The sequence below is a fragment of the Vulpes vulpes genome, chromosome 1 (genome assembly GCF_048418805.1).
Source record: "Vulpes vulpes isolate BD-2025 chromosome 1, VulVul3, whole genome shotgun sequence".
NCBI lineage: Eukaryota > Metazoa > Chordata > Mammalia > Carnivora > Canidae > Vulpes > Vulpes vulpes.
This window is the reverse complement of record NC_132780.1, coordinates 135,197,519-135,221,830: the sequence shown is the minus strand read 5'-3', so window position 1 is coordinate 135,221,830 and position 24,312 is coordinate 135,197,519. Positions and strand designations below refer to the sequence as shown.

Here is a 24,312-nt window from a genome sequence, read left to right as displayed (position 1 = left end):
GATTGAGCCCTATATCAAGCCCCACATCAGTCTCTGTGCTCAGAGGGGAATCTGCTTCCCCTTTCCTTTTGCCCCTCTCCCGGCTCATGCACTCTCTCCTTTTCTCTCTCTCTCTAAAATAAAGAAATCTTAAAAAAAATAATTCTTCTGCATGAAGAAGGGAATTTGTCTCTTCTCCCCCATTTACTTTTTGAATTGTTTATTCATATTGGTAAGGACTCATGGATACTTATTTTATACTTTCCTTTATAATCCAATACCACTTTATTTTGTTGCTAAAATTGTTCCTACTTTGGCTACATTGTCCCTTTGACATACTTCCATCATTGTGCTTTATAGAGCATATCCTTACTTTCTGGCCCAAGATGCCCTAGATCTAGAGTCAGCCATTTCTCCAAGGAGCCCTGCTTCCTTTTACTGGGAAATGGTATTAGAAACCAAGATCTAGACACTAAGTGTGTTTGTTGCCACTGGAATCTTATTGCTTCTAGGTTCTCTCCGCTGACAGGGAAGTAAATATTTCAATGAATACTACTCCTCTATATCCACATATCTGTGAATGTTAATAGTGTATGTATGCATTTATATGTAACACATATATCTCCATTGGTAAGTTGAATGTGTGCATACTAAAGTCTTATCACTCTAATGTGTTACCACCTGGCACCTGGATCATTCTAGCCATCCCCCACTCTTGCTTATTTGTAACCTTCCACTCTAAAAACTGAAAAGCCTGGATCCCACCATATGCCATCCATTTATTTAATCGTCATTTCCAGTACACATACAGTGTTTTCAGAATTGTTAACCCATATACCCATGGGAAACACGTTTTCAACTAGAGTACATACACTACTTATGCACAAGTCTCTGACTTTGAGTCTTACAGACTTTACTCATTTCCAAAGTTACTTAGGTCAGCACCCTTTTCCCTACCCCCTTCAAAGAGGTTATTTCATAGTTAGATTCTTTTGTCCCAGTCTGCATTCTATCTAGGATCCCCTGACCTCCTACAATGATCTTTTACAATTCATATACATTAAGGCTCAGTTTGTAATGTGAAGTTCCACGAGTTTTGGCATGTGCATAGTATTATAGTATCATACAGTATAGTTTCATTGCCCTAAAGTCTTTTGTGCTTCATCTACTTGACCCTCTCCCACCCCCCTACCTTGTTTTATTTAACAACATATCCTGGAGATCACTCCATAGCAATATAGATCTATATTACACCTTCCTCTTTACAGCTGTGTAATACTCCATTGTGCAGATATACCATTGTTTCTTCAACCAATCATTGAATGATATACAGTTTGGCTCTGTCCAGTGTTTCATTATCACAAATGGCCCTACAATGAGGTAGTAAGTACCACTTATGAATACTTATTATATGCTTTTCAAATATTATCTTACTTAATCCTCACTACCATTCTGCAAGATATCCCTACTTACCTATGAGGTAAGTGAGACTACTGGGTTGCCCAAGGTCTCCTCGCCATGAGCTTCTTGAGAGTTATGTCTTATTTTCAATTATATTCCTGACATTTTTATTGACTTAATAAATGTAACTCAACTAGTAAACAGCAGTACTGGGAACTGATGGCAGGGCTGTGAGCTCGGACCTATGAAGCCCTCAAGACTGCACTCATTACAGCCCAGCAGTGGTCTCTAAGGTGGAATGGCCATACTCCAGGAAGTACACAAATGACCATTTGCTTGAGGGAAGAATATATTAGGATAGCTAGTTATGTTTTTATCCTATCCTTTTTTTAAAAGTCTACTTTTATGGATATTTTATACTTACATAAAAGGAGGATATATATAGATATGAATAAATAAATATGATTATATTGGGCTGTATCCTCAGCCCTTCTTTTGTTGCAAAGAGTGCAAGAGCAAAAGAGTTTGGAGATACTGCCTTCTAAGATTTGGGAATTTTTTTTAACTCCACCTCCCCTGCTTACTCCCTTCATATAGTGAATCTCAACCAGGAGCAATTTTGCCCCCTCCTCCCCAGGACATTTACCAATATCTGGGAGCATTTTTTATTGTTATGGCAGGGGCAGGGGTACTACTGGCATCCAGTGAGAAGAAGCCAGGGATGCTGCAAAACATCCTATAAATCACAGGACAACCCCACAACAAGCATTATCCAGTCCAAAATGACAACAGTGGTAAGGTTGGGAAATGTTGCATTATACCCATCTCAAGAGGAGAAAAATGGAGGGGAAGAGAGAGAACAGGATGCAGAAAAGGAAGGGTGTTATCTGTGTCTGTGGATCAGACACTTGTCTCATTAGGTATGCTCAATTGACGTGAACTGAATAGAGCTGAGGAATGTTAGAAAGTTGACAGTGGGAAGGCTTGTGAAGTGGGAAAGGAAAGCAGGAAGAGGAGGAGAAAGCACAGGACAAGAAGAAGGAAGGGAAATGGAGGAGAGAACTATGGAAAGGAAGTGGGGCAGATGGTCTTCCAAGATAATTATAAGATCCCCTAGCTGACATACTCTTACAACGTGATACTGATGCTCCTCCCATTTGGAGATGGCATCGACATTTCCTCCTCTGGAATCTAGGTGGGCATGTGACACCAGCAGAAGTGATATCATGCCATCATAGATAATACAGCTTCCACTCAGCTTTTTGGGATGCTCTTGGAACACAGTCCCCACAAGGATGTGGAAAGAACACACACCTGAAGAGGTGACATATAGATGTTCTGGCCAACAGCTCCAGTTGAGGTCTTAACTGATTCCCAGTGTCAACTGCCAGACATAGGAAGGAAGGTGGCCCTAGATAGATAGCAGTCCCCAATAGTGAACAATCCCTAGCCTCTGAGTCTTTCCAGACCTATTCCTGCAAAGGATATTCCTGAATTGTCATCCCTGTTGTGCCCCACCTGAGTTCCTTACCCAGAGTCTGTGAGCACAATACAGTGGCTGTACTAGACCACTTAGTTTTGGGGTAGTTTGTGCTATAGCAATACAAAACTAGAACAGGAAAGGTGTTGGGGGAGGGTGGCCGGACAGTCATTGGTTATCTGTTCTGCATTAGTTAGGGTAATACTAGCTGCTGTAAGATACAAGCCCCAAGTTTCAGTGGTTGAGCACAAAAGAAGTTTATTTCTTATATACTTGTCTAGTGTAGTGTTCCTGATTGGTGGATAGCCTTTCATTGAGTCATTCAGGAACTGAGACTTCTTTTACCCTGTGGCTTCTCTCTTCCCCAGGGCTTGCAGTCCTTTGCATCTACAAAGCAAAACAGGGGAAGACAGAATGGGGAAGGCACACCTGCTTTGTAACTGTCTTGTCCCCAAAGTGACATACATTCCCTCTGTTCACATTTTCTTGGAGAGAACTGGTCACATAATCCCACCCAACTCCAAGAAAGGTCGGGAAATGTAATCCCTGGTTAATCAGCCAGTTCCCAGAAATTATCCTATGGAAAGGGAAGCATGAATTTTAGTGAACAGTGAGCTGTTTCTGGCAGACTTTAGAACTCAAGCTTATGAATTAAAATGATCATGACAAAGCTTTCTCTTCTTCTTCTTCCTCTTTCCCATTACCTTTCTTTTTATCTCCCTGGAACAGAGGTGTGGTATAAGGAAGGAGTACAAGGGATCCCATTTTGCTTGCTCTGTGGCTTTCATGTAAGGTTAAGCCTTAATTCAGTGGGAAACCAGAAGCTACTATGGCATGGTGGAGAGGTATGTGGAGCTCAGAGCCAGGTTGCCTGAGTTCAAATCCTAGCTCTGCTACTTATTAGATATGAGACCTTGGGCAAGATACGGGACTTCTTCAAACTTCACCTTCCCCACTTATAAGATAAGGGTGATGAAAAGGATAACATCAACTTACAGGACTGTTAGGAAGATTAGTCTGGTGAATTCCTGTAAGATAGCTTTGCTTGGTACACAGTAAGTACCCAAGAACTGTTAGCTACTATTGTAGAAGAATGGAGTGTCAGCTTCTGCAGAAGCCACCTCCTGCAGGTATAACATCTCTCTCCCTATGCCTTCTCTATGTTCTCTTGTCTAAGACATGAAAACAAGATGTCTCCTCCTCTTTAAATTGGTTTATTATAAAGTTAGAAATCCCTTCAATCAATTTTAGACTTCTGTTACCCATCTCCAAGCAAGATGGGTTTTTAAAAATGTCTAAAGCAAATAGTTCCCTCTGTGAACAAGGGCTGATCCATTTTGGGGGCACAGCTCTGCCCGTTGATTTGAAGCATGGTTCCCCACTGTGAGGTTCAATAAGGGTGAGGCAGAATTTTTTTTATTATGTTTTCAAAAGATTGAGCAAAGAAAGGGATCTTGATGTAGCATCTCAAGCAGAGTCCTGTGTTTCTCCTTCAGTACTCTCTAATCCTGAGATCACAGACCAAGTTTTCAATAGACTGCTGCCTTTAGTCATCTTGGAGGAGGGGTGGGCAGTGAATATACAGATGGGTTCTCTAGACTTGGAGAATTCACGGTGTCTGGGGGGAGGTAAGATCCCAGATGGAGTGATCCAGCCTCTGTGTAGGGGTGGGGCAGCGGGGTTGATGCCTCCACATTCTCATTCACTCAACCTTTTCTCTTACTTTACATCTCTTCTCTGCCCACTCCCAAATGTAGACTCTGTGCTGAAAGAATCAGGGAAAGATGCCTTTCATTTTTCAAAGGAAACTGTTTTAGAAAACCAGAAGTAGGGGATCCCTGGGTGGCTCAGCGGTTTAGCGCCTGCCTTTGGCCCAGGGCGCGATCCTGGAGTCCCGGGATCAAGTCCCACGTCAGGCTCCCGGCATGGAGCCTGTTCCTCCCTCCTCCTGTGTCTCTGCCTCTCTCTCTCTATGTCTATCATAAAATAAATAAATAAAACTTAAAAAAGAAAAAATAAAACCAGAAGTAACTGAGGAGGGAAAAGGGGACCATCTGCTTTAGACAGCTTGTGTATTAAGTGCTATTTTGTGTAAACATAGCGTTCTAAGTATACGGTTGTAAGATATTTCTGAAACCTTTATAGAAAAAGTTTATTACATTTTGGAAGTGCTTATAATGAGTCATCAAGTTCACTGTATTCTGGTGGTAACTTAGTAATAAAGGTGGATGTTTCACTACGTGAAAGTAGTGTTGTAGGGAACTGCCACATTCCTTTTTGGTTGGGGCTCTGGCTGTTTGAGCATACATATCCTTTAACTTGCCAAGGATCAGTACCCACTTCAAATATTTATTACCCTTATGATTTTTATTGCGGGGGAGAGGAAGGGAGGAAAGGAGGAGGTAGGCAAGACAGAGGGAAAGAAGGCAGTGGGAATCAGGTTATCAATAATTACTGCCTTGTTTTCTTCTCCTTATAGAGTTGACTTTAGGCTGTTTATTTTGCAAGTAATACATGGTATCAGGTGCCTAACATAAAATAGGCTTGGGGTGACTTACAATGGAATCCTATCACTCTGAGTTGGCTATTTTTGGACTGCAAAAAACCCCACAAAAATCCCTAATTCGATTCACCTTTGTCTAGGGTTGGGGGAAGGGAGGAGGAAGTGGGAATGTTTCTCACATGGAAAACCTTGAATTCTATAATCCAGGGTTATAACGCAATTCTCATCACATTTTTTTGACTTACAAATTTACTGCATTATCAGCTGTGGTATTTATTATTCAAGACTTGTTGAAACGTGCTCAAGTTTATTTCAGCTAGCAGCAGGCTTAGCTCACCCATTTCAATAACATGAAGAGCTGTGTTTTTCAAATTCAAGTTAATACTCAGTAATGAGGGCACCTGGGTGGCTCAGTGGTTGAGCATCTGCCTTTGGCTCAGGTTGTGATCCCAGAGTCCTGGAATCGAGTCCCGCATTGGGCTTCTCGCAGGGAACCTGCTTTTCCCTCTGCCTGTGTCTCTGCCTCTGTGTGTGTGTGTCTCATAAATAAAAAAAATCTTAAAAAAAACCCCTCAGTAATGAGTCTTGATTAGCATTTTTGAAAAATGCAATAGAACAGGTTATAGGCCACCACACCAAGGAAGAGTACACACTGTGAAATGTTCATATTTGTGTGTCTGTGTTGGTGTACTGGGCTCGGTGTACAACATATTTTTTACTGTATGTTGTGACAAAAATGTTTGGAGGATTTCTAGTGCTACACAAGATGGAGTAAGCCCACTGCAGTCTCTCTCTGCCACTAAAGATGACTTAAAATGCTGGACAAAATATGCCTGAGAACTCTGAAAAGAAAACAAGCAGGCAAATTAGGGAGGGAGTCAAAGCTTAAAGAAGCTATCCATAGGGGGTGAGTTTCTCAAAATTTTTCCAGTTTTTCTCTCACAGCTTTGACTTCAGAGGAGGTCCCAGTTAAGGTTCACAGCAGCAGAGGTAGCAAAAACTGAAAGAAACCTAAAAGAAAACAAATCTTGTTTCTTCTACTCTACTCGCAACAATTCTGACCAAATGTGTGGGGTTTTTTTTCCCCTCATCAACCAATTCTCTAGCTCTCTGGATGCCAACTGCATGTCCTACCACTCATTTCTGACGCTACCTGGAGCTAGCACAGAACCCACAGGATCAGGGCTGTCTGCCCAAACTGTCCCTACTTCAGATGCCAGTCATCTACCCCAGGTTGTCACTTGTATATTGACCAACTGGCTACAAATTGGGGCACTCCCATAACCCCTTCCTCAGGTTTGATAATGTGCCACAAAATGGCTCACAGAACTCCAAGAAACACTTACATTTACTGGTCTATCATAAAGGAACATCTAGATGAAGTACATAAGGTGAGGTCTGGAAGGGTCCCGGGTTTAGGTGCTTTGTCCCTGTGGAGTTGGGGTGCATCATTCTTCCTTGCACATAGATGTGTTCACCAGCCCAGAAACTCTGTGAACCTCTTTGGTAAAGGTTCTGAAGGGAGGTTTCATCATGTAGCCATAACTGATTATTAATTCAATCTCCAGTCCCTTTCCCCTCCCCAGAGGATGGGGATGGGGCCAAAAGTTCCAAGCTTATGGTGATGGCTTAACCTTTCTGGTAACCAGCCCCCCAACTTGAAGCTATCCAGGAGCTCACCATGAGTCGCCTCCAAAGATGAGGAGGTGAACAAAAGATGCTCCTATCACTCAGGGAATTCCAAGGGTTTTAGGTCTGTGTTGGAGACCGGGGGCAGAAACCAAATATATATTCCTTATTATGTTACAAACCACATCTCTCTGACCAGATGGCTTAGGAAGTGTCCCTGCGAGCCAGAGCCAGAGAGTTGTGGGGGGAATTACAATTAATTTTTTCTCCCTCCCAGACCTGCCCCAAGGGCAGGAATCAATTGTGCAGCAGTGTCAGCACTAGTATGGCAGCAGAGAAACACCATAATTCTGGCTGACTAGGAAACAGAGCACTGGTGAGCCAGAGAGTATAAGGGGAATCTCAGGGAAAAGCCAGCTACAGAAGGGGAGGCCAACTCTGTGTATGAACTGGCATACGTTTTGCATTGTCAGGATAAACCCAAAGCAGCGTGGCAATGGCCCACAGAAGTTGAGAGAGAACTTGTAGTTTGAACTAACTGGGTTGATTGCCTACTAAAACAATACAAAACAAAATGAAGTCTGTGTTTTTGAGAGCAGAGATCAGCAAACTTCTTCCATAAAAGGCCAGATAGGAAATATTTTAGGTTTTGTGGGCCATACAGTCTAGCACGACCACTTAACTCTGCTGTTGTGGTGTAAAAGCTGCCAAAGACAAGATGTAAATAAATAGCATTGCTGTGTTTCAATGAAACTTTATTTATGAAAAGAGGAGGGGGATTGGATCTGGCCCAGGAGCAACAGTTTGCTGACCCTTGCTCTAGAGTATTTTTAAATAAGACCTGAATTCTCACATGTGATATTCAAAATGTTCAGGATACAATCCAAAATTACTCAACACCTGAAGACCTAGAAAAGGGTGATCCGTTTTTAGAGGAAAGACAATTGAAAGATGCCATCCCCAAGATGACCCAGATGTTGGAACTACCAGACGAAAATGTAAAACAGGTATTACAACCATGCTCCATGAGGTAAAAATAAACACACTTGAAATGAAGGAAAAAACAGTCTCAGTAGAGAAATACAAACTATAAAAAAGAATCAAATGGAAATGCTAGAACCAAAAACCAATATCTGAAATAAAAATTCACTGTATGGGCTTAATAGTAGAATGGAGATGACAGAAAAGGAGTCAATGAACTTAATGATGGATGAGGAGAAAGCCTCTAGTCTGAAGAACAGAAAGGAAAAAAAGTGAATAAAACAGATTTTGAGGAACTATAGGTCCAACATTCATATCACTGGAGTCTAAAAGGAGTGAGATTGGTACAGAAAAATATTTGAAGAAATAATCACTGAGAGCTTCTCAAATTTGATGAAAGACATAAAATTATATATTCAAGAAACTCAAACCCAAACAGAATACAACCCCCCCCCCCAAAAAAACACAACTCCACAAACAAAAGCCCACACTCAGATATAAAAACTTCTGAAACCCAAAGTAAAAGAAAAAAATCTAAAAAGCAGTCTGAGAAAAACATGGTGGTTCCTCAAAATATCAAAAATAGAATTATCATATAGTCCAGCAATTCCACTTATGGGTATATACCCAAAAGAATTGAAAATAAGGTCTTTAAGTGATAGTTATTAAAGATTTATTTAATTTTGAGAGAGTGCTCGTGTGCATGTGAGCAGGGGGAGGGGCAGAGGAAGAGGGAGAGAAGCAGACTCTATGCTGAGTGCACATAGCCAGATGCAGGGCTTGATCCCAAAATCCTGAGGTCACAACCTAAGCTGAAATCAAGAGTCCGACACTCAACCGACTGAGCCACCCAGGAGGCCCTCTAAGTGATATTTATATACCCATGTTCATAACATTATTCTCAAAAGCCAAAAAATGGAACCCAACTGATCAACAGATAGATGGAAACAAAATATGGTGTGTGTGTGTTGGAATATTATTCAGCCTTAAAAAATGGAAGGGAATTCTGATATAGGCCACAAACTGAATGAACCCTGAGGACATTATGCTAAGTGAAATAAGCCAGTCCAAAAAGACAAATAATGTATTATTCCACTTATGTAAGTTGCCTAGAGTAGTCAAATTCCTGGAGATACAAAGTAGAATGAATGGCGGTTGCCAGGGGCCATATGGAGGAGGAGATAGGGAGCTGTTGTTTCAGGGGTACAGAGTTCTAGCTTTGCAAGTTGAGTTCTGGAGATGGGTGATGGTGCTGGTTGCTTGACAATAGGAATACACTGAACACAACTGAACTGTACACTTCGAAGTGATTAAGATGGCAAACTTTATGTTATGTACGTACTGCCATGACTTTTATTATTTTTTAAAGATTTTATTTGTTTATTTATGAGAGACACCCAGAGAGAGGCAGAGGCACAGGCAGAGGGAGCAGCAGGCTGCTTCCTTTTTCTTTGTCCCCTTTATCCATCCTGTTGCTTGGCAAGTGGATGCAGTGGCTGGAGTGCTAGCTGCTCTCTTCCCGTGAAGACCTAGAGAAGGAGTCCAGGTTCCTAAAGACTGTGAATCAGACCCATCATACTAGCCCTGGGTGGCCTACTTTTGGGCTTTCATGGGAGGGAGAATTAATTTCCTTTGTTTTTTTGTTTAAGATTTTACTCATTTGAGAGAGAGAGAGCATGGCCAAGTGCTCCAGGTGGAGGGCCAGAGGGAGAGGGAGAAGCAAACTCCCTGCTGAGCGCAGAGCCCCTTATGGGGCTGGGTCTCCATCCCAGGACTCTGAGATCATGATCTGAGCTGAAGTCAGACACTTGACTGAATGAATGAACCACCCAGGTGCCTCGTAAATTCCCCTGTCGTGTAAGCCACGATTATTTTTTTGGTTTGTGCTGCATGTTGCTGAATGTAATCCTAATATAGATCCTGATTACTGAAACTAAGCAACACTCTCAAAGGAGTCATAGGAAGAAGTTCTGGGTGAAGAAACCATTCAAGTGTTTATCACAGGGCTTGCTTGGCACGTGGCAAGGTACTCTATGTTAGTGGTTAGGTCCCATGTTCATTTTTGTATTTTCTGCAGGATCCATCACAGAGTAGATGCTCAGTCCTCTGTGACTGCCTGGTGATTTTCTGTTGATCTCCTGCTTGCCCCACAGAGGACTTGTTCCCTAACCCTTACTAATACCAGCAAGAAAAACCTGAGGAATGGGGACCCCTTTGGTTCCAGGTTATACAAATCCATGGGTGAAAAATCAGCAGTGGAGGAGGAAATACACTATTTATTTACAATTCTTTCACTTTATCCACAATTTCCATACAAACATAAAAACTAAAAAAATAAAACCACCACTTGGGAACACAGGTGTCTTTCTTTAATTAGTCCGGTTGATGGAGGGCCACAGCCCTCTCACTCTGTGAAGGAGACCATTGAGGCACACTGAGGGGGAAGAGGAGACGGTTAGGAAGAATGCCTGAGAAACAGCTCCAGATGAGAATGTAACATGCCAGCGTGGTGGAGCTTCACTGGCAAAGACTCAAAGGTATCACCCACCCGGGGACACCAACCGGCTTCCCCAGAGAATGACGGCTGCTTGCCACCATACCCCCACTGCCCCTCCACTATGGAACTCCAGAAATCAAACAGGCGCCACCCATCTCATGAGCTGGGTGAGGTATGAGGGTGACAGTGGGGGACCCTGGATGCCTCTCACTGAGAAGAGCCCCAAACCCCAGGGAGACACAGAAAACCCCTCTCCTTGGCACGGATGAGTCAGTCACAGCTTCTGTCTTGAATATGATGCTGACTTAAAACGGAAAGACAAAGGCTCTCCCCCAGCCTCCTGGGGAAAGGGAAGGGCTGAAAACATGCAGGAGGGCTTCTGCCTCTGGAGCCGCCTCTCTGGGAGGCGACTGGGCTCCGGTGAGAGGTGGGGGGTTCTGTCCACCCCTCACGGGGAAGGAGTGGAGCAGATGCTCCACAAAGAGCTGGGGAGGGAAGAGAGGAGCACTCTGAGACACTGATGCTCGGGACAGCTGCCACCGACTCGCCACCGACTCTCGAAGCAGCTCCATCTGCTCGGTGGCCTGCGCTTGGCAGACTCCCACTTTTCCCCTCACGGGAGGGCACCCAGAAACCAACCTGGAGCTGCCAAACGCACCTGCTTGGCAACTTCCTCTGTGCTCGTGACCTAGATTGCTTTCACATGTTGATGCACATTATAAATATAAAATCATATCTGCTACAAAGAGGACATATATTTGTACATCTTTACCCATATACATAATAACACAATTTACACATAATATCTTGGAGTGGGTCATCATGGAAAAAGGGTTTGGAGAGGTATAAGGCCCCTTCCCCCCTCCCCTGCCCTGATCCTTCTCAAGGGACGCCTGTATACTTGGTCACCGGGGCCCTTCCCAGCTGTTTGTCATGGGGCTGGTCTGGATATGTGTAACTAAATGGCTGACGGGTGTGTACACCCACATATACACACAGACGCAGGCACACACAGACATCTGGTGAGAAAAGGAAAAAGAAAATTCCTAGCCCTTGGGTGCAGGCCTCTTCCCAGAGTTAGAAGCATCAGTACCTCCATCTGAGGACAACAGTCTGAAGCTGCCCCTCACTGGCTCAAACAAGGGCAGAAGGGGAAGGGCTAGGATGGGAGGGGGCGGGGGCAGGAGTCTTGAAAACATAAGGCGTTTTTTGACCTGTGATCAAATCAAACTATGTCACAAAAAGCAACGGCATCAGTCAGGGGCCAGGAGGCGAGAGACAGTCAGCCCATGTAGGGACAAATCCCTGAGCCTTCCCCTTCTTTTGTCCAGTTTCTTTTAAAGGGGCAGACAACCCTGTACCTCCTTTCCTGTCCTCTCCCAGAGCTGGGCCCATCCACATGTCATGGAATACTGAGAGTGGTCCAAGAAACACATCCAGAGACGTGGAGTGGTGGACAGGCACGCCAGAGTTAAGACCTGGGCGGCGGATGTGAGCTTTTTACAGCAGGAGTGGTTCCTGGCCGGAGTCCACGGCTCGCACAGTGGCCACAGTGATCAGATTGCCATCAGAGATGGGGACAGTCTGGGTCCCCCTGAGGAGACAGCACCTATCGGCGGTAGTGATTAGGGGCATCAGCGAACATGTACTTTAGTCTGTACGCCTCAGCGAGAAGCAGCCCAATCTCTTCGTTGCCCCAGTGTATCGTAGGTAGGTTTTGTAGCAGCATCAGGAGACCCTGGAAGGCCAAAAAAGAAGCTTTTTATCATGCCGGTACTATAGACCAAGGGATCAGCAGGCCCTGGAAGGGGGGTCCCTTCCTTCTGGATCACACATCCCATAGGGTCAGCTCCCTCCTCCCAAGCGGCACTCAGCCCCCAACTCCCAGTTCACCTTCAGGAAGCTCTGAAAAGCCTCTGTTGATTCTCTCGTATCCACTAACACCTGCCTCTTTTAAAAATACTATAAACAGAGAACGACACCAACAAATAAAGGTATCTAAAAAGAGAAAAAAAATCACGCATCATCCAACTATACCTCTCTTTATTTTCAAGTTTTTTTCAGCCTTTTTCTCACACACCTATTTCCTTAAATAGCTGTGATAATAATCAGGATTTTTATATGCTTTTTAATCATCTCCTTTTACTATAACTTTAGTGTTTTTCCATGCAGCCTTCAAAAAATGACTATTGTCAGTGTTAGTATCCCATCATGTGGCTATACTCTAATTTACTCAACCATTTACCTTTTGTTAGATATTTGTTTCCTTAAAAAAAAAAAGCTTTATTCAAAAAAACCCCTTTATTCATATTCATAAATGTGTATCCTTTTGCATTTGCTACATTCCTCCCAATCCCAGGGTTCACTTCTAATTGTATTTACTTAGCCTCTGCCCTATTCTCCAGAGACCGCCTCAATCTACCTGTCCAGTTTATTTTCTAATGCCCATGCCTCCTCCAGCTAGGTCCATTTCAGCCGGGTTGATTTGTGCATCCATGGTTTAATTTATGTTGTTCCTTTAACTTGGGAGACTTTCTCTTTTCTCCTCTACCTATCTCAATCCTATTCTGTTCTCAAAGCCCAGGTCCCTCAAACAGCTCCAGAGAGACAGCCTGTTAAAGAGGATATTAGAATAAAAAGAGAATGAGAGGTTGTCTCTATAATTTAATTCACTACACTGCTGCTGCTGCTACTCAGTGTTCTTTATCCATTCCCTGCCTTTTTTAAAAAGTCTATTTACTTATTTATTTTTAAGTAATCTCTATACCCAACATGGGGCTTGAACCCACAGCCCTGAGGTCAAGAGTCATGTTATAAATAGCAAGACAAAACCCAGAGACATAAGGAGACAGGCAGATTTGATTACATATAACTTCAATATGTCAAGAGGTGCCAAAAATCAGGTTAAGACATAAGAAACTGACTAAAATATTTTGTAACACTTTAAAAGACAAAAGGTTACCATCCATAATCAAAAAGGAGTCCCTACAAATCATTAAGAAATAAAGAAGAGCACCAAATAGGAAAACAGGTGAGTCATATGGAAAGGTAATGGGAAGAGTGCCCATGGCCGACCCACATGCAACGAGTATTTTAAAAACCTTGCTTTTAGCTGATCTGGACACTCCAGCAATGTTTTGTAGTTTTCAGTGTAAAGGTCTTGCATATCTTTTATGAGATTTCTGCTTTTAGAAACTTAGCTGTGCACAAAGCTGCCTGTGGCACATCACTACTATGTATGGCCAAGATGCTTAAGATCCCAATCCTGGGACAGTGTAAGCCCTGGGTTCTGCCCTAGACCACTCCTTCCCCACTTCCCAGGAAGCAGATACCAATGGAAGAGTGGAAGCAGTTATCTCAGACCATAAGATTAAAGCCATGTGTTAAAGATGGCAGAGCAACAAGACATAAGAAATCTGAGTCCCTGGCACTTTGGTGGCGGAACAGTAGCCCTGGACTGCTTACACTTAGACTACTTATTAAACGAGAAGTAAACAACTATCTTGTTTTAAGCCCCTGTAGTTCTAGGGTCTTGGTTACAGTAGACAAGTTTATATCATCTTAATAAACACAGGCTGTATTTATCAAAACTAGAAATGCACATGGGCTTTGATCCAGCAACTCTACCTCTGTCTCCCTGTCTTAAGGAAATATTCACACTCCCCCACAAAGGTCTTCATTGCATGCACCACTGCTTCAAACAGCGGGGGTTATCCACATCATGATATACATGGCAGCACACAGAACAAATGAAGGAGGACATGCGCCGAGGTGGAAAGATAATTAAGACATTTTTAGGAGTAAAAAAAAAAAAAGCATCACAGAAAAATACATATATAATGACCCCCCTTAGGTAAATAAGAAAACACAATATATTTCTATATGTATACAAAAAATCTAGAAGATAAGGAGGTAAACTGTTAACCATGGTTACCTTCAGCGACAAGAGACTTTCACATTTTTCCCATTACACTTCTGTATCATTTGAGCAACCCTGTGTTTTCAATTTTTACAATGAAATTTTTTGAAAAAGATTTATTCATTCATTCCAGAGAGAAAGAGAGAGCGAGGGAGTGCATGGGGGCAGGTCAAGGGAGAGAATGCCAAGCAGGCTCCCTGCTGAGCAGAGACGGGGAAGGGACTCTATCTTAGGATCCTGAGCTCGTGACCTGAGCCAAAACCAAGAGTTGGATGCTCAACTGACTAAGCCACCCAGGAGCCCCAACTATACAGTTTTTATATATTACTTATACAGCAGAACATTCTGTGGTGGTTTTGTATAGTAACAAGTAAAAAAGCACAAAATAAATTACTTGTAACTTCGTAATCAAGAGGAGGTCACTTTTAAGCATTCTAGCGTATTTCCTTCTGAAACTCCTTTTTCTGCACATTTTCCATTGTTGAAACATTTTCTCTATATAATTTTGAATCTGTTTAGCATTTATCATAAACATTTCCTCTAATATTAAAAACTCCTCATAGGTACTTTCTTGGCCAAAGAATTTCTCATGATGCAGATATACCATAATTTACATCTTCCTGTTTTGAGTACTTAATTATTTCTGGTTTTTCATTATAATGAAATTATAATGAATGCCTTGTACATAGAGCCATATTTTAGATTATTTCCTTGGGGCTGAATTCCTAGGAATGAAATTACTATGTCAAAGAACACAAACCTTTTAAAGGTACTTAACACTCATTCAGAAAATGCATTCCAGAAAAATGCTCATTTCCCTAGATCTCCACCAGCACTGCATACTCTTAACAAACACATTTTGTTCATTGTAAACCTCTTTCCTGAGATCTCAAAGCCTGAGTACAGAACTCAAAAGCCTTAAGTCAAAATGGTCGTGAGCTCACGGAAAGAACACAATGAGAAAGGAATCACGCTACATGCTTCTCTCTATATGTTCATACTCCTCTCCCCCACCCATCTTGGTGGCTGGCATCCACTTTCTATTTTCCAAACACTGCAGGTAACCACCCCTTACCACTGCATTCTTGTTACTGAAATTCATTCAACCAGATTCATTACTCAGCTAGTTACTGATATTCACTCAACCCACCCAGATACTACCTTTGCTTTTAAAAACGCTGTCAGCTAATCTAAACATCTCTGGAGGGCGCTTTTCTCATGGTTAACAATTCTCCTGGGTTGTCTTGGCCTGTTCTATGTCTACCTTGTTTTTTGTTTTTGTTTTTAATCTAAACTTTTAAAAAAACGTTGCCCTTTATTCATGACAGAGAGAGAGAGAGAGGGAAAGAGAGAGAGAGAGAGAGAGAGAGAGAGAAGCAGAGACAAGGCAGAGGGAGAAGCAGACTCCATGAAAGGAGCCTGATCCAGGACTCAATCCTGGGACCTGGGTATCATGCCCTGAGCCGAAGGCAGACATTCAACCACTGAGCAACCCAGGCTTCCCCAGAGTAAGTTTAATACCCAAGTATCTATCTTAATGCTAATCTTCTATTTTTAGCTTATTCATTGGAAAACATTTCCTTCTTTCTCTCTCTCTCTCAGTACAATTTGCTTTTATCATTATAGAATTTCAGTCCCATTTTCAATAAACCTGCTGGGTGAGGTCAAATTGCCATCCTATTTCCTTTTTCTTAAGACTTTATTTATTTGAGAGAGAGACAGAGATCATGAGCAGGGAGCCGAAGGCAGACGTATATATATTTTTTGTATATTTTATTGGAGTTCGATTTGCCAACATATGGTATAACACACAGTGCTCATCCCGCCAAGTGCCCCCTCAGTGCCCATCTCCCAGTCACCCCATTCCCCCACCCACCTCCCTTCCCACCACCCCTTGTTTGGTTCCCAGAGTTAGGAGTCTCTCATGTTTTATCACCTTCTCTGATATTTCCCACTCATTTTCTCTCCTTTCCCCTTTAATTCCTTTCACTACTTTTTATATTCCCCGAATGAATGAGACCATATAATGTTTGTCTTTCTCTGATTCGAAGGCAGATACTTAACCGACTGAACCACACAGGTGCCCTGCTATCCTATTTCTTGAGGACATACTTCATTGACTCAGAACCAACCCCTGCCCTCCATGGAAGGGGAGCTAAAGGAATGGTACATGGTTAGCCTCATCCAGAACATAAGCAAAAAGATCCTGGGAACTTGCGAGCCTCAATGAAACCCTTGGAGTTTCAAGTGTTTATCCTACCTATCATCACAGCCAGCAGTTCCAACCAGGCTGCAAAAGTGAATCGACTGTAGGAACTCTTAGAAATGCTTGGGTCCAAGCTTCATCCCTGGAGTTTTGGATTCTAAAAACCTGGGAATAACATTTCTTCAAAGATCCCAGTAGGCAACCAGGTGTGGGGTTACCACTAGAGGGATTAAAAAGCTCTTAAAGGAAGAAAAGCATATTTGGGATGCAGACCAAACAGTGAGATCCCAAGGAAGGAAATGTCTAGATGTTACACAGACAGTGAACGACCTTTCATTAAATAAATCAAGGTAAATCTATAAAATAAAATATCTTGTAGCCAATTCGGTATTTTAATGTTTTCACAGTTTTTGTACAACCATGTACTCACGTAATGTGTAAAAAGTACAAAAATGGGGGAAATGTAGATGTACAGTTTTTGACATGATAGAACATCCACCATATTTTGTAAAGTGATAAAAAGGGGTTACAAAACAAGAGTATATAAAATGGTTGCATTAATGGTTATATACACACAGCATGTATTTATTTGTATAGATTTGCATGGAGAAATGTCTGGAAGGAAATCCATCATCTGTGTGTGGTAAGGGTTCAGGTACTTGGTCTTTTGTCCTCTTTGCTTGTTGGTAGTTCTAATTTTTCTATAACGAATACCTATGCCTGTACAATTGATTAACAATATAGGGGTAATATCTCTAGAAGAGAATATTCTTTGCTGGGATAGAATCAATCTATAATTTCCAACTCCTCTCACCTTGCTAGAAACCTCCAAGAAGGGATCCCTGGGTGGCGCAGCGGTTTGGCGCCTGCCTTTGGCCCAGGGCGCGATCCTGGAGACCCCGGATCGAATCCCACATCAGGCTCCTGGTGCATGGAGCCTGCTTCTTCCTCCGCCTGTGTCTCTGCCTCTCTCTCTCTCTCTCTGTGACTATCATAAATAAATAAAAATTAAAAAAAAAAAAAAAAAAAAAAAGGAAACCTCCAAGAAGCCTTGAAATTTAATCCTGGCCAAGTTAACATGCCTGTGCGCCCCTAGGCAGGAAGGCGCAGCATGAGGAGGCACTCTGCCACCTAGTGGCTATTCCTAGGAACTGCACCCCTTATCATAGAGCCGCATCAATGGCAAACCCGGCCCAATGCATTATCGATAAATTTGGGGGGATCCCTGGGTGGCGCAGAGGTTTAGCGCCTGCCTTTGGCCCAGGGCGCGATCCTGGAGACCCGGTATCGAATCCCACATCGGGCTTCCGGTGCATGGAGCCTGCTTCTCCCTCTGCCTGTGTCTCTGCCTCTCTCTCTCTCTCTCTCTCTCTCTGTGTGTGTGACTATCATAAATAAAAAAAATTTTTTTAAAAAAAATTTGAGATAGTAGAAAAAAATTAGAAACTAAGTGGCTGGGGGAAGAAGGTATTAATCACAAATCAGGTGCTTTTATCTAGGAATAGAGCAGATACACTGTGGGGGCAGGGAATAACTGAAGATTTGCTACAAAGCCAGGTCATGGGAGCACAAAGCATGACACGCAATGGGACGAAATACAATAGTCATGACAGGACAGCTTATGGCGCAAACAGCAGAGAGCAGCTCCAAATTAATAGGAAGGGACCAAAGAAAAGTTGGAAATGGCTAAAATAGCAGAAAACAGCCTGACCTTGGTACCGACTGAGAATCCAGAGGATCCTAAAGGAAAAGGAGTATAGCAGAAAAGGAATTGGAGCCATGGGGGTGGAGGAAATGATAATAAGATAAATGAGCCAAAGGAGAAGGGATAGAGGTTATAACCCCATATGGAAAAGGTACAGGGGAAGCCCATTAGAGTATGTCTAATAGATGGAAGAACTTCATCCTAGATGAAGAACATCAAGGGTAATAATCATTATAGTGACAGTTATCATTTATTGAGTACTTACTATATACCAGATGGGGCTCTAAGTGCTTTACATGTGCTCTCTATTGACTTACTTAATCTTCACATCAACTCTACGAGATGCATAATATCACTTCCATTTTACAGATAAGGAAATCGAGGCAAAGAGATTAAGGAATTTGTCCCAGGGTCGCACAGTAGTGCTGGGCTGGAATTTGAACCCAGGCACTCTGGCTCTAGAGGTAGTGCACATAACCACTATAATATACACTGCTTGCCCTGGTGTAAGAAGAGAAGTGGGGCAGGATATAGTAGGAACAAGAAGAAAGGAAGTCTCATAGTAGAGGCTGTTTGAAGGAGACGTGGAAGAGCTGCTTGATTTTACTCAGTGATAAGAACCAAGCACAACCAGACAGGATATGGAATGATTAACAGCAAAGAATTTAAAGACCACATAAAATATACACTATTAAGTAAGATACTGTGTGTAAAATCACTTAGCAATACTGGAACATCCTTTGCAAATGTAAAGTGTATTCAAGCATGTAAAAATATTTTCTTAGTCAAATAAGCAGCACTTTAAAATAAATCCTCCGTTTTGAAAATCAGCGAGGTAGCAAAACAATTCCCCTGGTTACAATATAAACTTCCAAAAACACATCCTTGAATGTAAACTTTTTGAGACTGTTCACTGGTTTTCTGCCAAAGTGCATTTAGCAAGTTTCCCATCAGAGAAGGCTATGCTGTGTCCCCCTCAACAGTATGTTTTATGTCTACGGACTGTGCCCTTCCTCACGCCAGCCTGCTTTGGGTGAAAGATCTTCAGTTCCCAGGGCTCCCTGGGTAGGATTCAAACTGACAATTCGCTGGATGTCTGTAAAGACGGGGCGTGCATTGGACAACGTTCCGAAATCCTACCCTCAAGTATCTGCAGAAGTGGTGGGTGGGTGCCATTGGGTTGAAGGGATTTACTTATATCTTGTTTGTTATCTAGGCCTGGGACACTTTGTAGGCTTAGCACTGTTTGCATTGAACAACTCTGGCCTGCCTTCCACAAGACCTGAAGAATAGGAATGTCTCCAAGGTTTTCTTCTGCAGGATGAAGGCAGATTCTCAGATCAGCCACCACTTTGGTTTAGGGTCATCAGCTGGCCCCACTGACTCCTTGTCGGTTCTCTTTTTATATGAAGGAATTCTGATTATTAGCCTTTGGAGTACCCTGCACTGTGCTTCTCAAAATCAGTTTGGAGCCAAGACCTTGTTGGCACCTGTCCAACATCCTGTGGGTCCCATGCTCTTCTGGGTTCTCAGAGATGCTGCTTTTTCTAAGATGACTTTTTAGACTGGGGCAGTGATGGGTAAATCCCAGGTGGGTAAATAAGTGCCTGCTCTCTCTGACTCAGGCGCACACACACCTTTCCCACTCATAGTGGAATAGTTTTCAGGCTCCCTGTGGGTTACTTAGTACAAATTTTCTTTCTTTTCTGTTTCTTTGTTTCTTTCTTTCTTTGTTGCTCTCTAATATAAACTAAGGGTTTATTACAAAATACAAAATGGTAGTTTATCAGGGGTTCAAGAAAAAAAGAGGCCATAAGCCTGCCCTGGGCGAGGCTGGGGGCCAGAAGCCAGGCTCAGGAACTGGCCAAAAGTCACTGGTTTACAACCCCCCCGCCCCCGCCTCCCAGCAGATTGTTGTTCTTCAGGATTGCTGCCACCCAGTTCTTATCTTACTGCTTGTATGCTGCATGCTCCAGGCATGGAACCCTGGTGTAATGTACATTTCTCTCTTCAAATGCTGGGGTAGGGATCACAAAAGCCTGACCTTGATGGACAGCATGCTATAGTGCGGGAGGGTGGGTATGAAGGCCATGGCCACCGTATTCTCAGGGTCACTCACCTGAAGCCAGACTTGCTGTACTACATTCAATTTTTCTAGAGTCTGTGGCAGCTCTGGGACATTGATGGAGCAAATCAGATCAAAGACCCCGGGCACACTGCTCACAGAAACCTGCTTGTCCTCTTTATTCATAATTCCCAGGTATTCTCCAGAGTGCTCACAGACGAGGAGGTTACTGGTCTCCAGTTCTCCAGGAAGCTGTTCCCACCCTGCTGCTGCCCATCACCGGGGAACTGCTGCCGACCTGTACAGGTGGTCTGTACACATTTTTTCCCCCGAGTACCCACAATTCAGCATAACTCACGTTCTTCTAAATGCACACTGTATTTTTGATTTTTGGAAGTGTCTTCTTCTCCCTTCCAGCAACTCCTTTTGTTTTGGTCTAACTATGTGGTGGTGTGTTGACCCACAGAGGGCCTGCCACACATTCCCTCACTCACAGAACTCATTCAACAATCTCCTGTCCTGGGTTTCACCTGTTAACCTGCTTTGGGAAGCCTCTCCCAAAGTCTGACACCCACAATCTGCCCTGATGATGTACTCTATTGCTCTATTGCTGGATGTCAGGAATAAAAACATGTTTTCCGGTGATCAAATTCTGTGGCTCTGCAAGCTCATTTAACATTCCAGCTTCAGCCTTAGCCAAAGGGCAGGAAAGTACAGTCTCTGCTATGATTCACTGCGACTCCCTAGTTCACTCTGCTGGCCTCCTGGGGTGGGACCCAGGCATTCGTCTCCTTCCATCTCCAGAGAGCAGGCAGTGCAAGTCAAGGCCCAGACATTCCTGGGCCAGGCTCTAGGGCTGGGCTCTTGAAATGATGAAGAAAGGGGGTCGAAAGATTCCCCCTGATTTAGGGTCAAGCCCAGAATCAGGTCTTGCAGCACTGTCCCCTCCTACTGTGCCCCACTGCCTTCTCTCTGCCTCTTCCCTCCACCAACACCACAATCTCCTACCTCTACAGGGCCTTTGCTCTGGCTGCATGTCTGCTAGGAAAATTTGCCGTGGCAGATCTTTGTGCGGCTGGCTGCAGCTGCCATGTCCTCTCCCTACCTTACCACCAGGGAGATGGCGCCCAGCAAACTGCAGGCCAGGGACAAGTGCTGAGGAGGGCTGTGTGGGACAGCAGGCCTTCCAGCTCTCAGCTGCTCAGGCTAGGTTCCCAGACAGTGCCCTTTGCTCACCTCCTCCTTCGAAGGCCAGTGGTGGCAACAAGACACCTTAATAGGCCTCCCTGGGCGACAGAGCTCTCTCTAGGCTCACAGCTGGGGAAGAGAGGCATCCAGTCCCTCCCTTAGCAGCACACAGCTGTACACAGGAGACTTGCCAGTTATGATCAGGGTGCTCACATCCAAGGCAGACCTGCCTCTGACTACCACCAAAACTTCCCCTCTGCCAGGGTGTACCAACGTCATCCATCACACCCCCAACACTCAGTGTCACAGTCTCTTGCACAGCCACTCCCCTCATAGTCAGTAGCCCTAAATCCTAGGGTCACCCTTTTCCCTTTAAGCACCCAAGAGACAAATAACATCAGGATCCTCACTTAATACCAAGATTCCTATGTGAGAAAGGAAGAATTTATCCACATTGGTTTAGGTAATTATTACATGGCCAACTGTCTATTTAGTAGGCAGATTTAATTTTTTTATTATTTATTTGACAGAGAGCCAGAGAGAGCCAGAGAGCACAAGTGGGGGTAATGGCAGAGGCTGAGGGAGAAGGAGGCTCTCAGCTGAGCAGGGAGACTGATGTGGGACTTGATCCCAGGACCCCATGATCACACCCTGAGGTGAAGGCAGAAGCTCAACCACTGAGTCATCCAGGTGACCCTAATAGGCAGATTTTAGTGTTAGTTTTCCTCCATTATTTACTTTCCTCAATGGTGGCCCCATCGCAAACTGAACCATGTGGCCTTCTATCATGCACTCTGCTGCAACTCTTTTTTTTACTTTTTCAGCGAGGCATAACTTACATATAGTAACTACACAATCTTAAGTGTACACCTGGATGATTTTTATGTATGTAGCCACCACTAGATCAAGATAGAGAACACTTCCTGGGCCCCAGAAGATTCATGTTCCTCGCCAGTCAATACTCCCTCCACAACCAGTGACTTGACAGAGATCACGAAAAAAATTTTACCTGTTCTTGGACTTCACATAAATGTTTTCCTACAATCTTATTTCCAAAGTTATAATGATACCTCTGAATATTTTTTAGGGGCAAAATATTGGCTTAACCAGGGCTCCTTGGAGAATGGGTGATTCCAAGGTGGGGCAAAGAAAATATAAGCTAAGAACATCTCATGTTCTTAAGTGCTTTAAAAATGACAGGATCATGGAATGCCTGGGTAGCTCAGTGTGTTGAGCATTCAACTCTTGATTTCACCTCAGGTCCTGTGATCAAGTCTCCCCGTCAGGCTCCGCGCTCAGTGTGAAGTCTGAGATTCTCTCTCTCCCTCTGGCCTTCCCCCTGCTCATGCGTGCACTCTCTCTAAAATAAATCTTAAAAAAAAAAAAAGATGGGATCAAAAGACATCTTAAAGGAGCACCCAAGGGCCAAAGCTGAGACAATCTGAATAGCAAAATAATGAGTGTCTAATAACCCATGAAAAAAAATAAACACCCATGAATCTATACTGACATAAATAAATACTTGAATAAATAAAGGGGAGACTCAAAAGAATGAGTGTCTAATAACCCATGAAAAAAAATAAACACCCATGAATCTATACTGATATAAATAAATACTTGAATAAATAAGGGGGACAGCTCTCCCTTACAGAAGAATGGCAACTAATAGATATAGAAGAAGTGGTGAAAATAGAAAATCTCCATTAGGCAAACATCTTACAGGCAAGAACCGTTAATGGATATTAAGATTAGTGGGTGAAATAATGATGAGAAACAGTGGAATTATATAGTATCAGTGTTTCCCCAGAAGATACTTAATAATTACCAAAGGGGAAATAGTAACTTTACAGTGGAGAAGTCTGGAGACCTACCTAAGGCAAGTGATTAAGGGCAGCAGGAATGAGACATGCCAACGCCATGGGCCTCCAGATGATATGAGATCCTGAGAAGAACACATCACCTCTGTGGTTTCTTCCCCAAAAGGTATGACTCTCAATGTCATTGTAAGAAAACATCAGACAACCCCAAAGTAAAGGTCATCCTATAAAATAACTAATCACTACCCTTTAAAAGTTTTGAAAATTTTCTTTGTCAAGGAAGACAAAGACTGAGGAACTGTCCCAGATTAGGGTCCTAAATTGGATCCTGGTCTAGAAAAAAGGCATTAATGGGAAAACTGGTAAAATTCAAATAAGGTCTGTAGATAAATAATATCTTATCAACTTGAAGTTCCTGGTTGGTTAATTATAGTATAGAAGATGTAAACATTAAGTGGATATGAGTGGACTATTTGGGAACTCTATTTTTGCCACATTTCATAAGTATAAAATTATTTCAAAATAAAAAATAGAGTACACTTTTTTAAAAACCTGGTTTGAGGGGCACCTAGGTAGCTGAGTTGTTTAAACATCTGCCTTCAACTCAAGTCCTGATCCTTGGCATGGTCAGACTCCCTCTCCCTATGCCCCTCCTTCCAACTCATTCCCTCCCCCTCCCCCATCCCTCCCTCTTTCCAAAATAAACAAATACATCCTAAAAAACAAAAACAAAAACAAAAAAACCCTGGTTTGAGTGGAGTCCCTCCTCCTGGGTCCCCTCCTGCATCTGACATTCAGCCCCTAGAGCGCCGGTGGCTCTCTCAGGGCCTGGGTGGGGCTCCAAGACTTCCCAGACAGAGGCCCAGACCCGGCTCCAGCAACTTGCACACATGCCCAGAACTCCCTGTTGCCTTCAGGCATGGTGGTCATTCGGGCTCCGCC

At 43.2% G+C, this 24,312-nt stretch overlaps 1 protein-coding gene across 1 annotated transcript in view; it reads right to left on the bottom strand.

Moving 5' to 3' along the window:
• Nucleotides 1-10,229: 10,229 nt before the first annotated feature.
• Nucleotides 10,230-24,312, bottom strand: part of TBC1D22B (TBC1 domain family member 22B) — a 75,869-nt gene continuing 61,786 nt past the window's right edge. Inside the window, exon 13 of the mRNA XM_025990845.2 lies at nucleotides 10,230-12,208. Within this exon, the coding sequence (XP_025846630.1) occupies nucleotides 12,080-12,208 (129 nt within the window). The 3' untranslated portion in view covers nucleotides 10,230-12,079. The remainder of the gene's footprint in view (nucleotides 12,209-24,312) is intronic.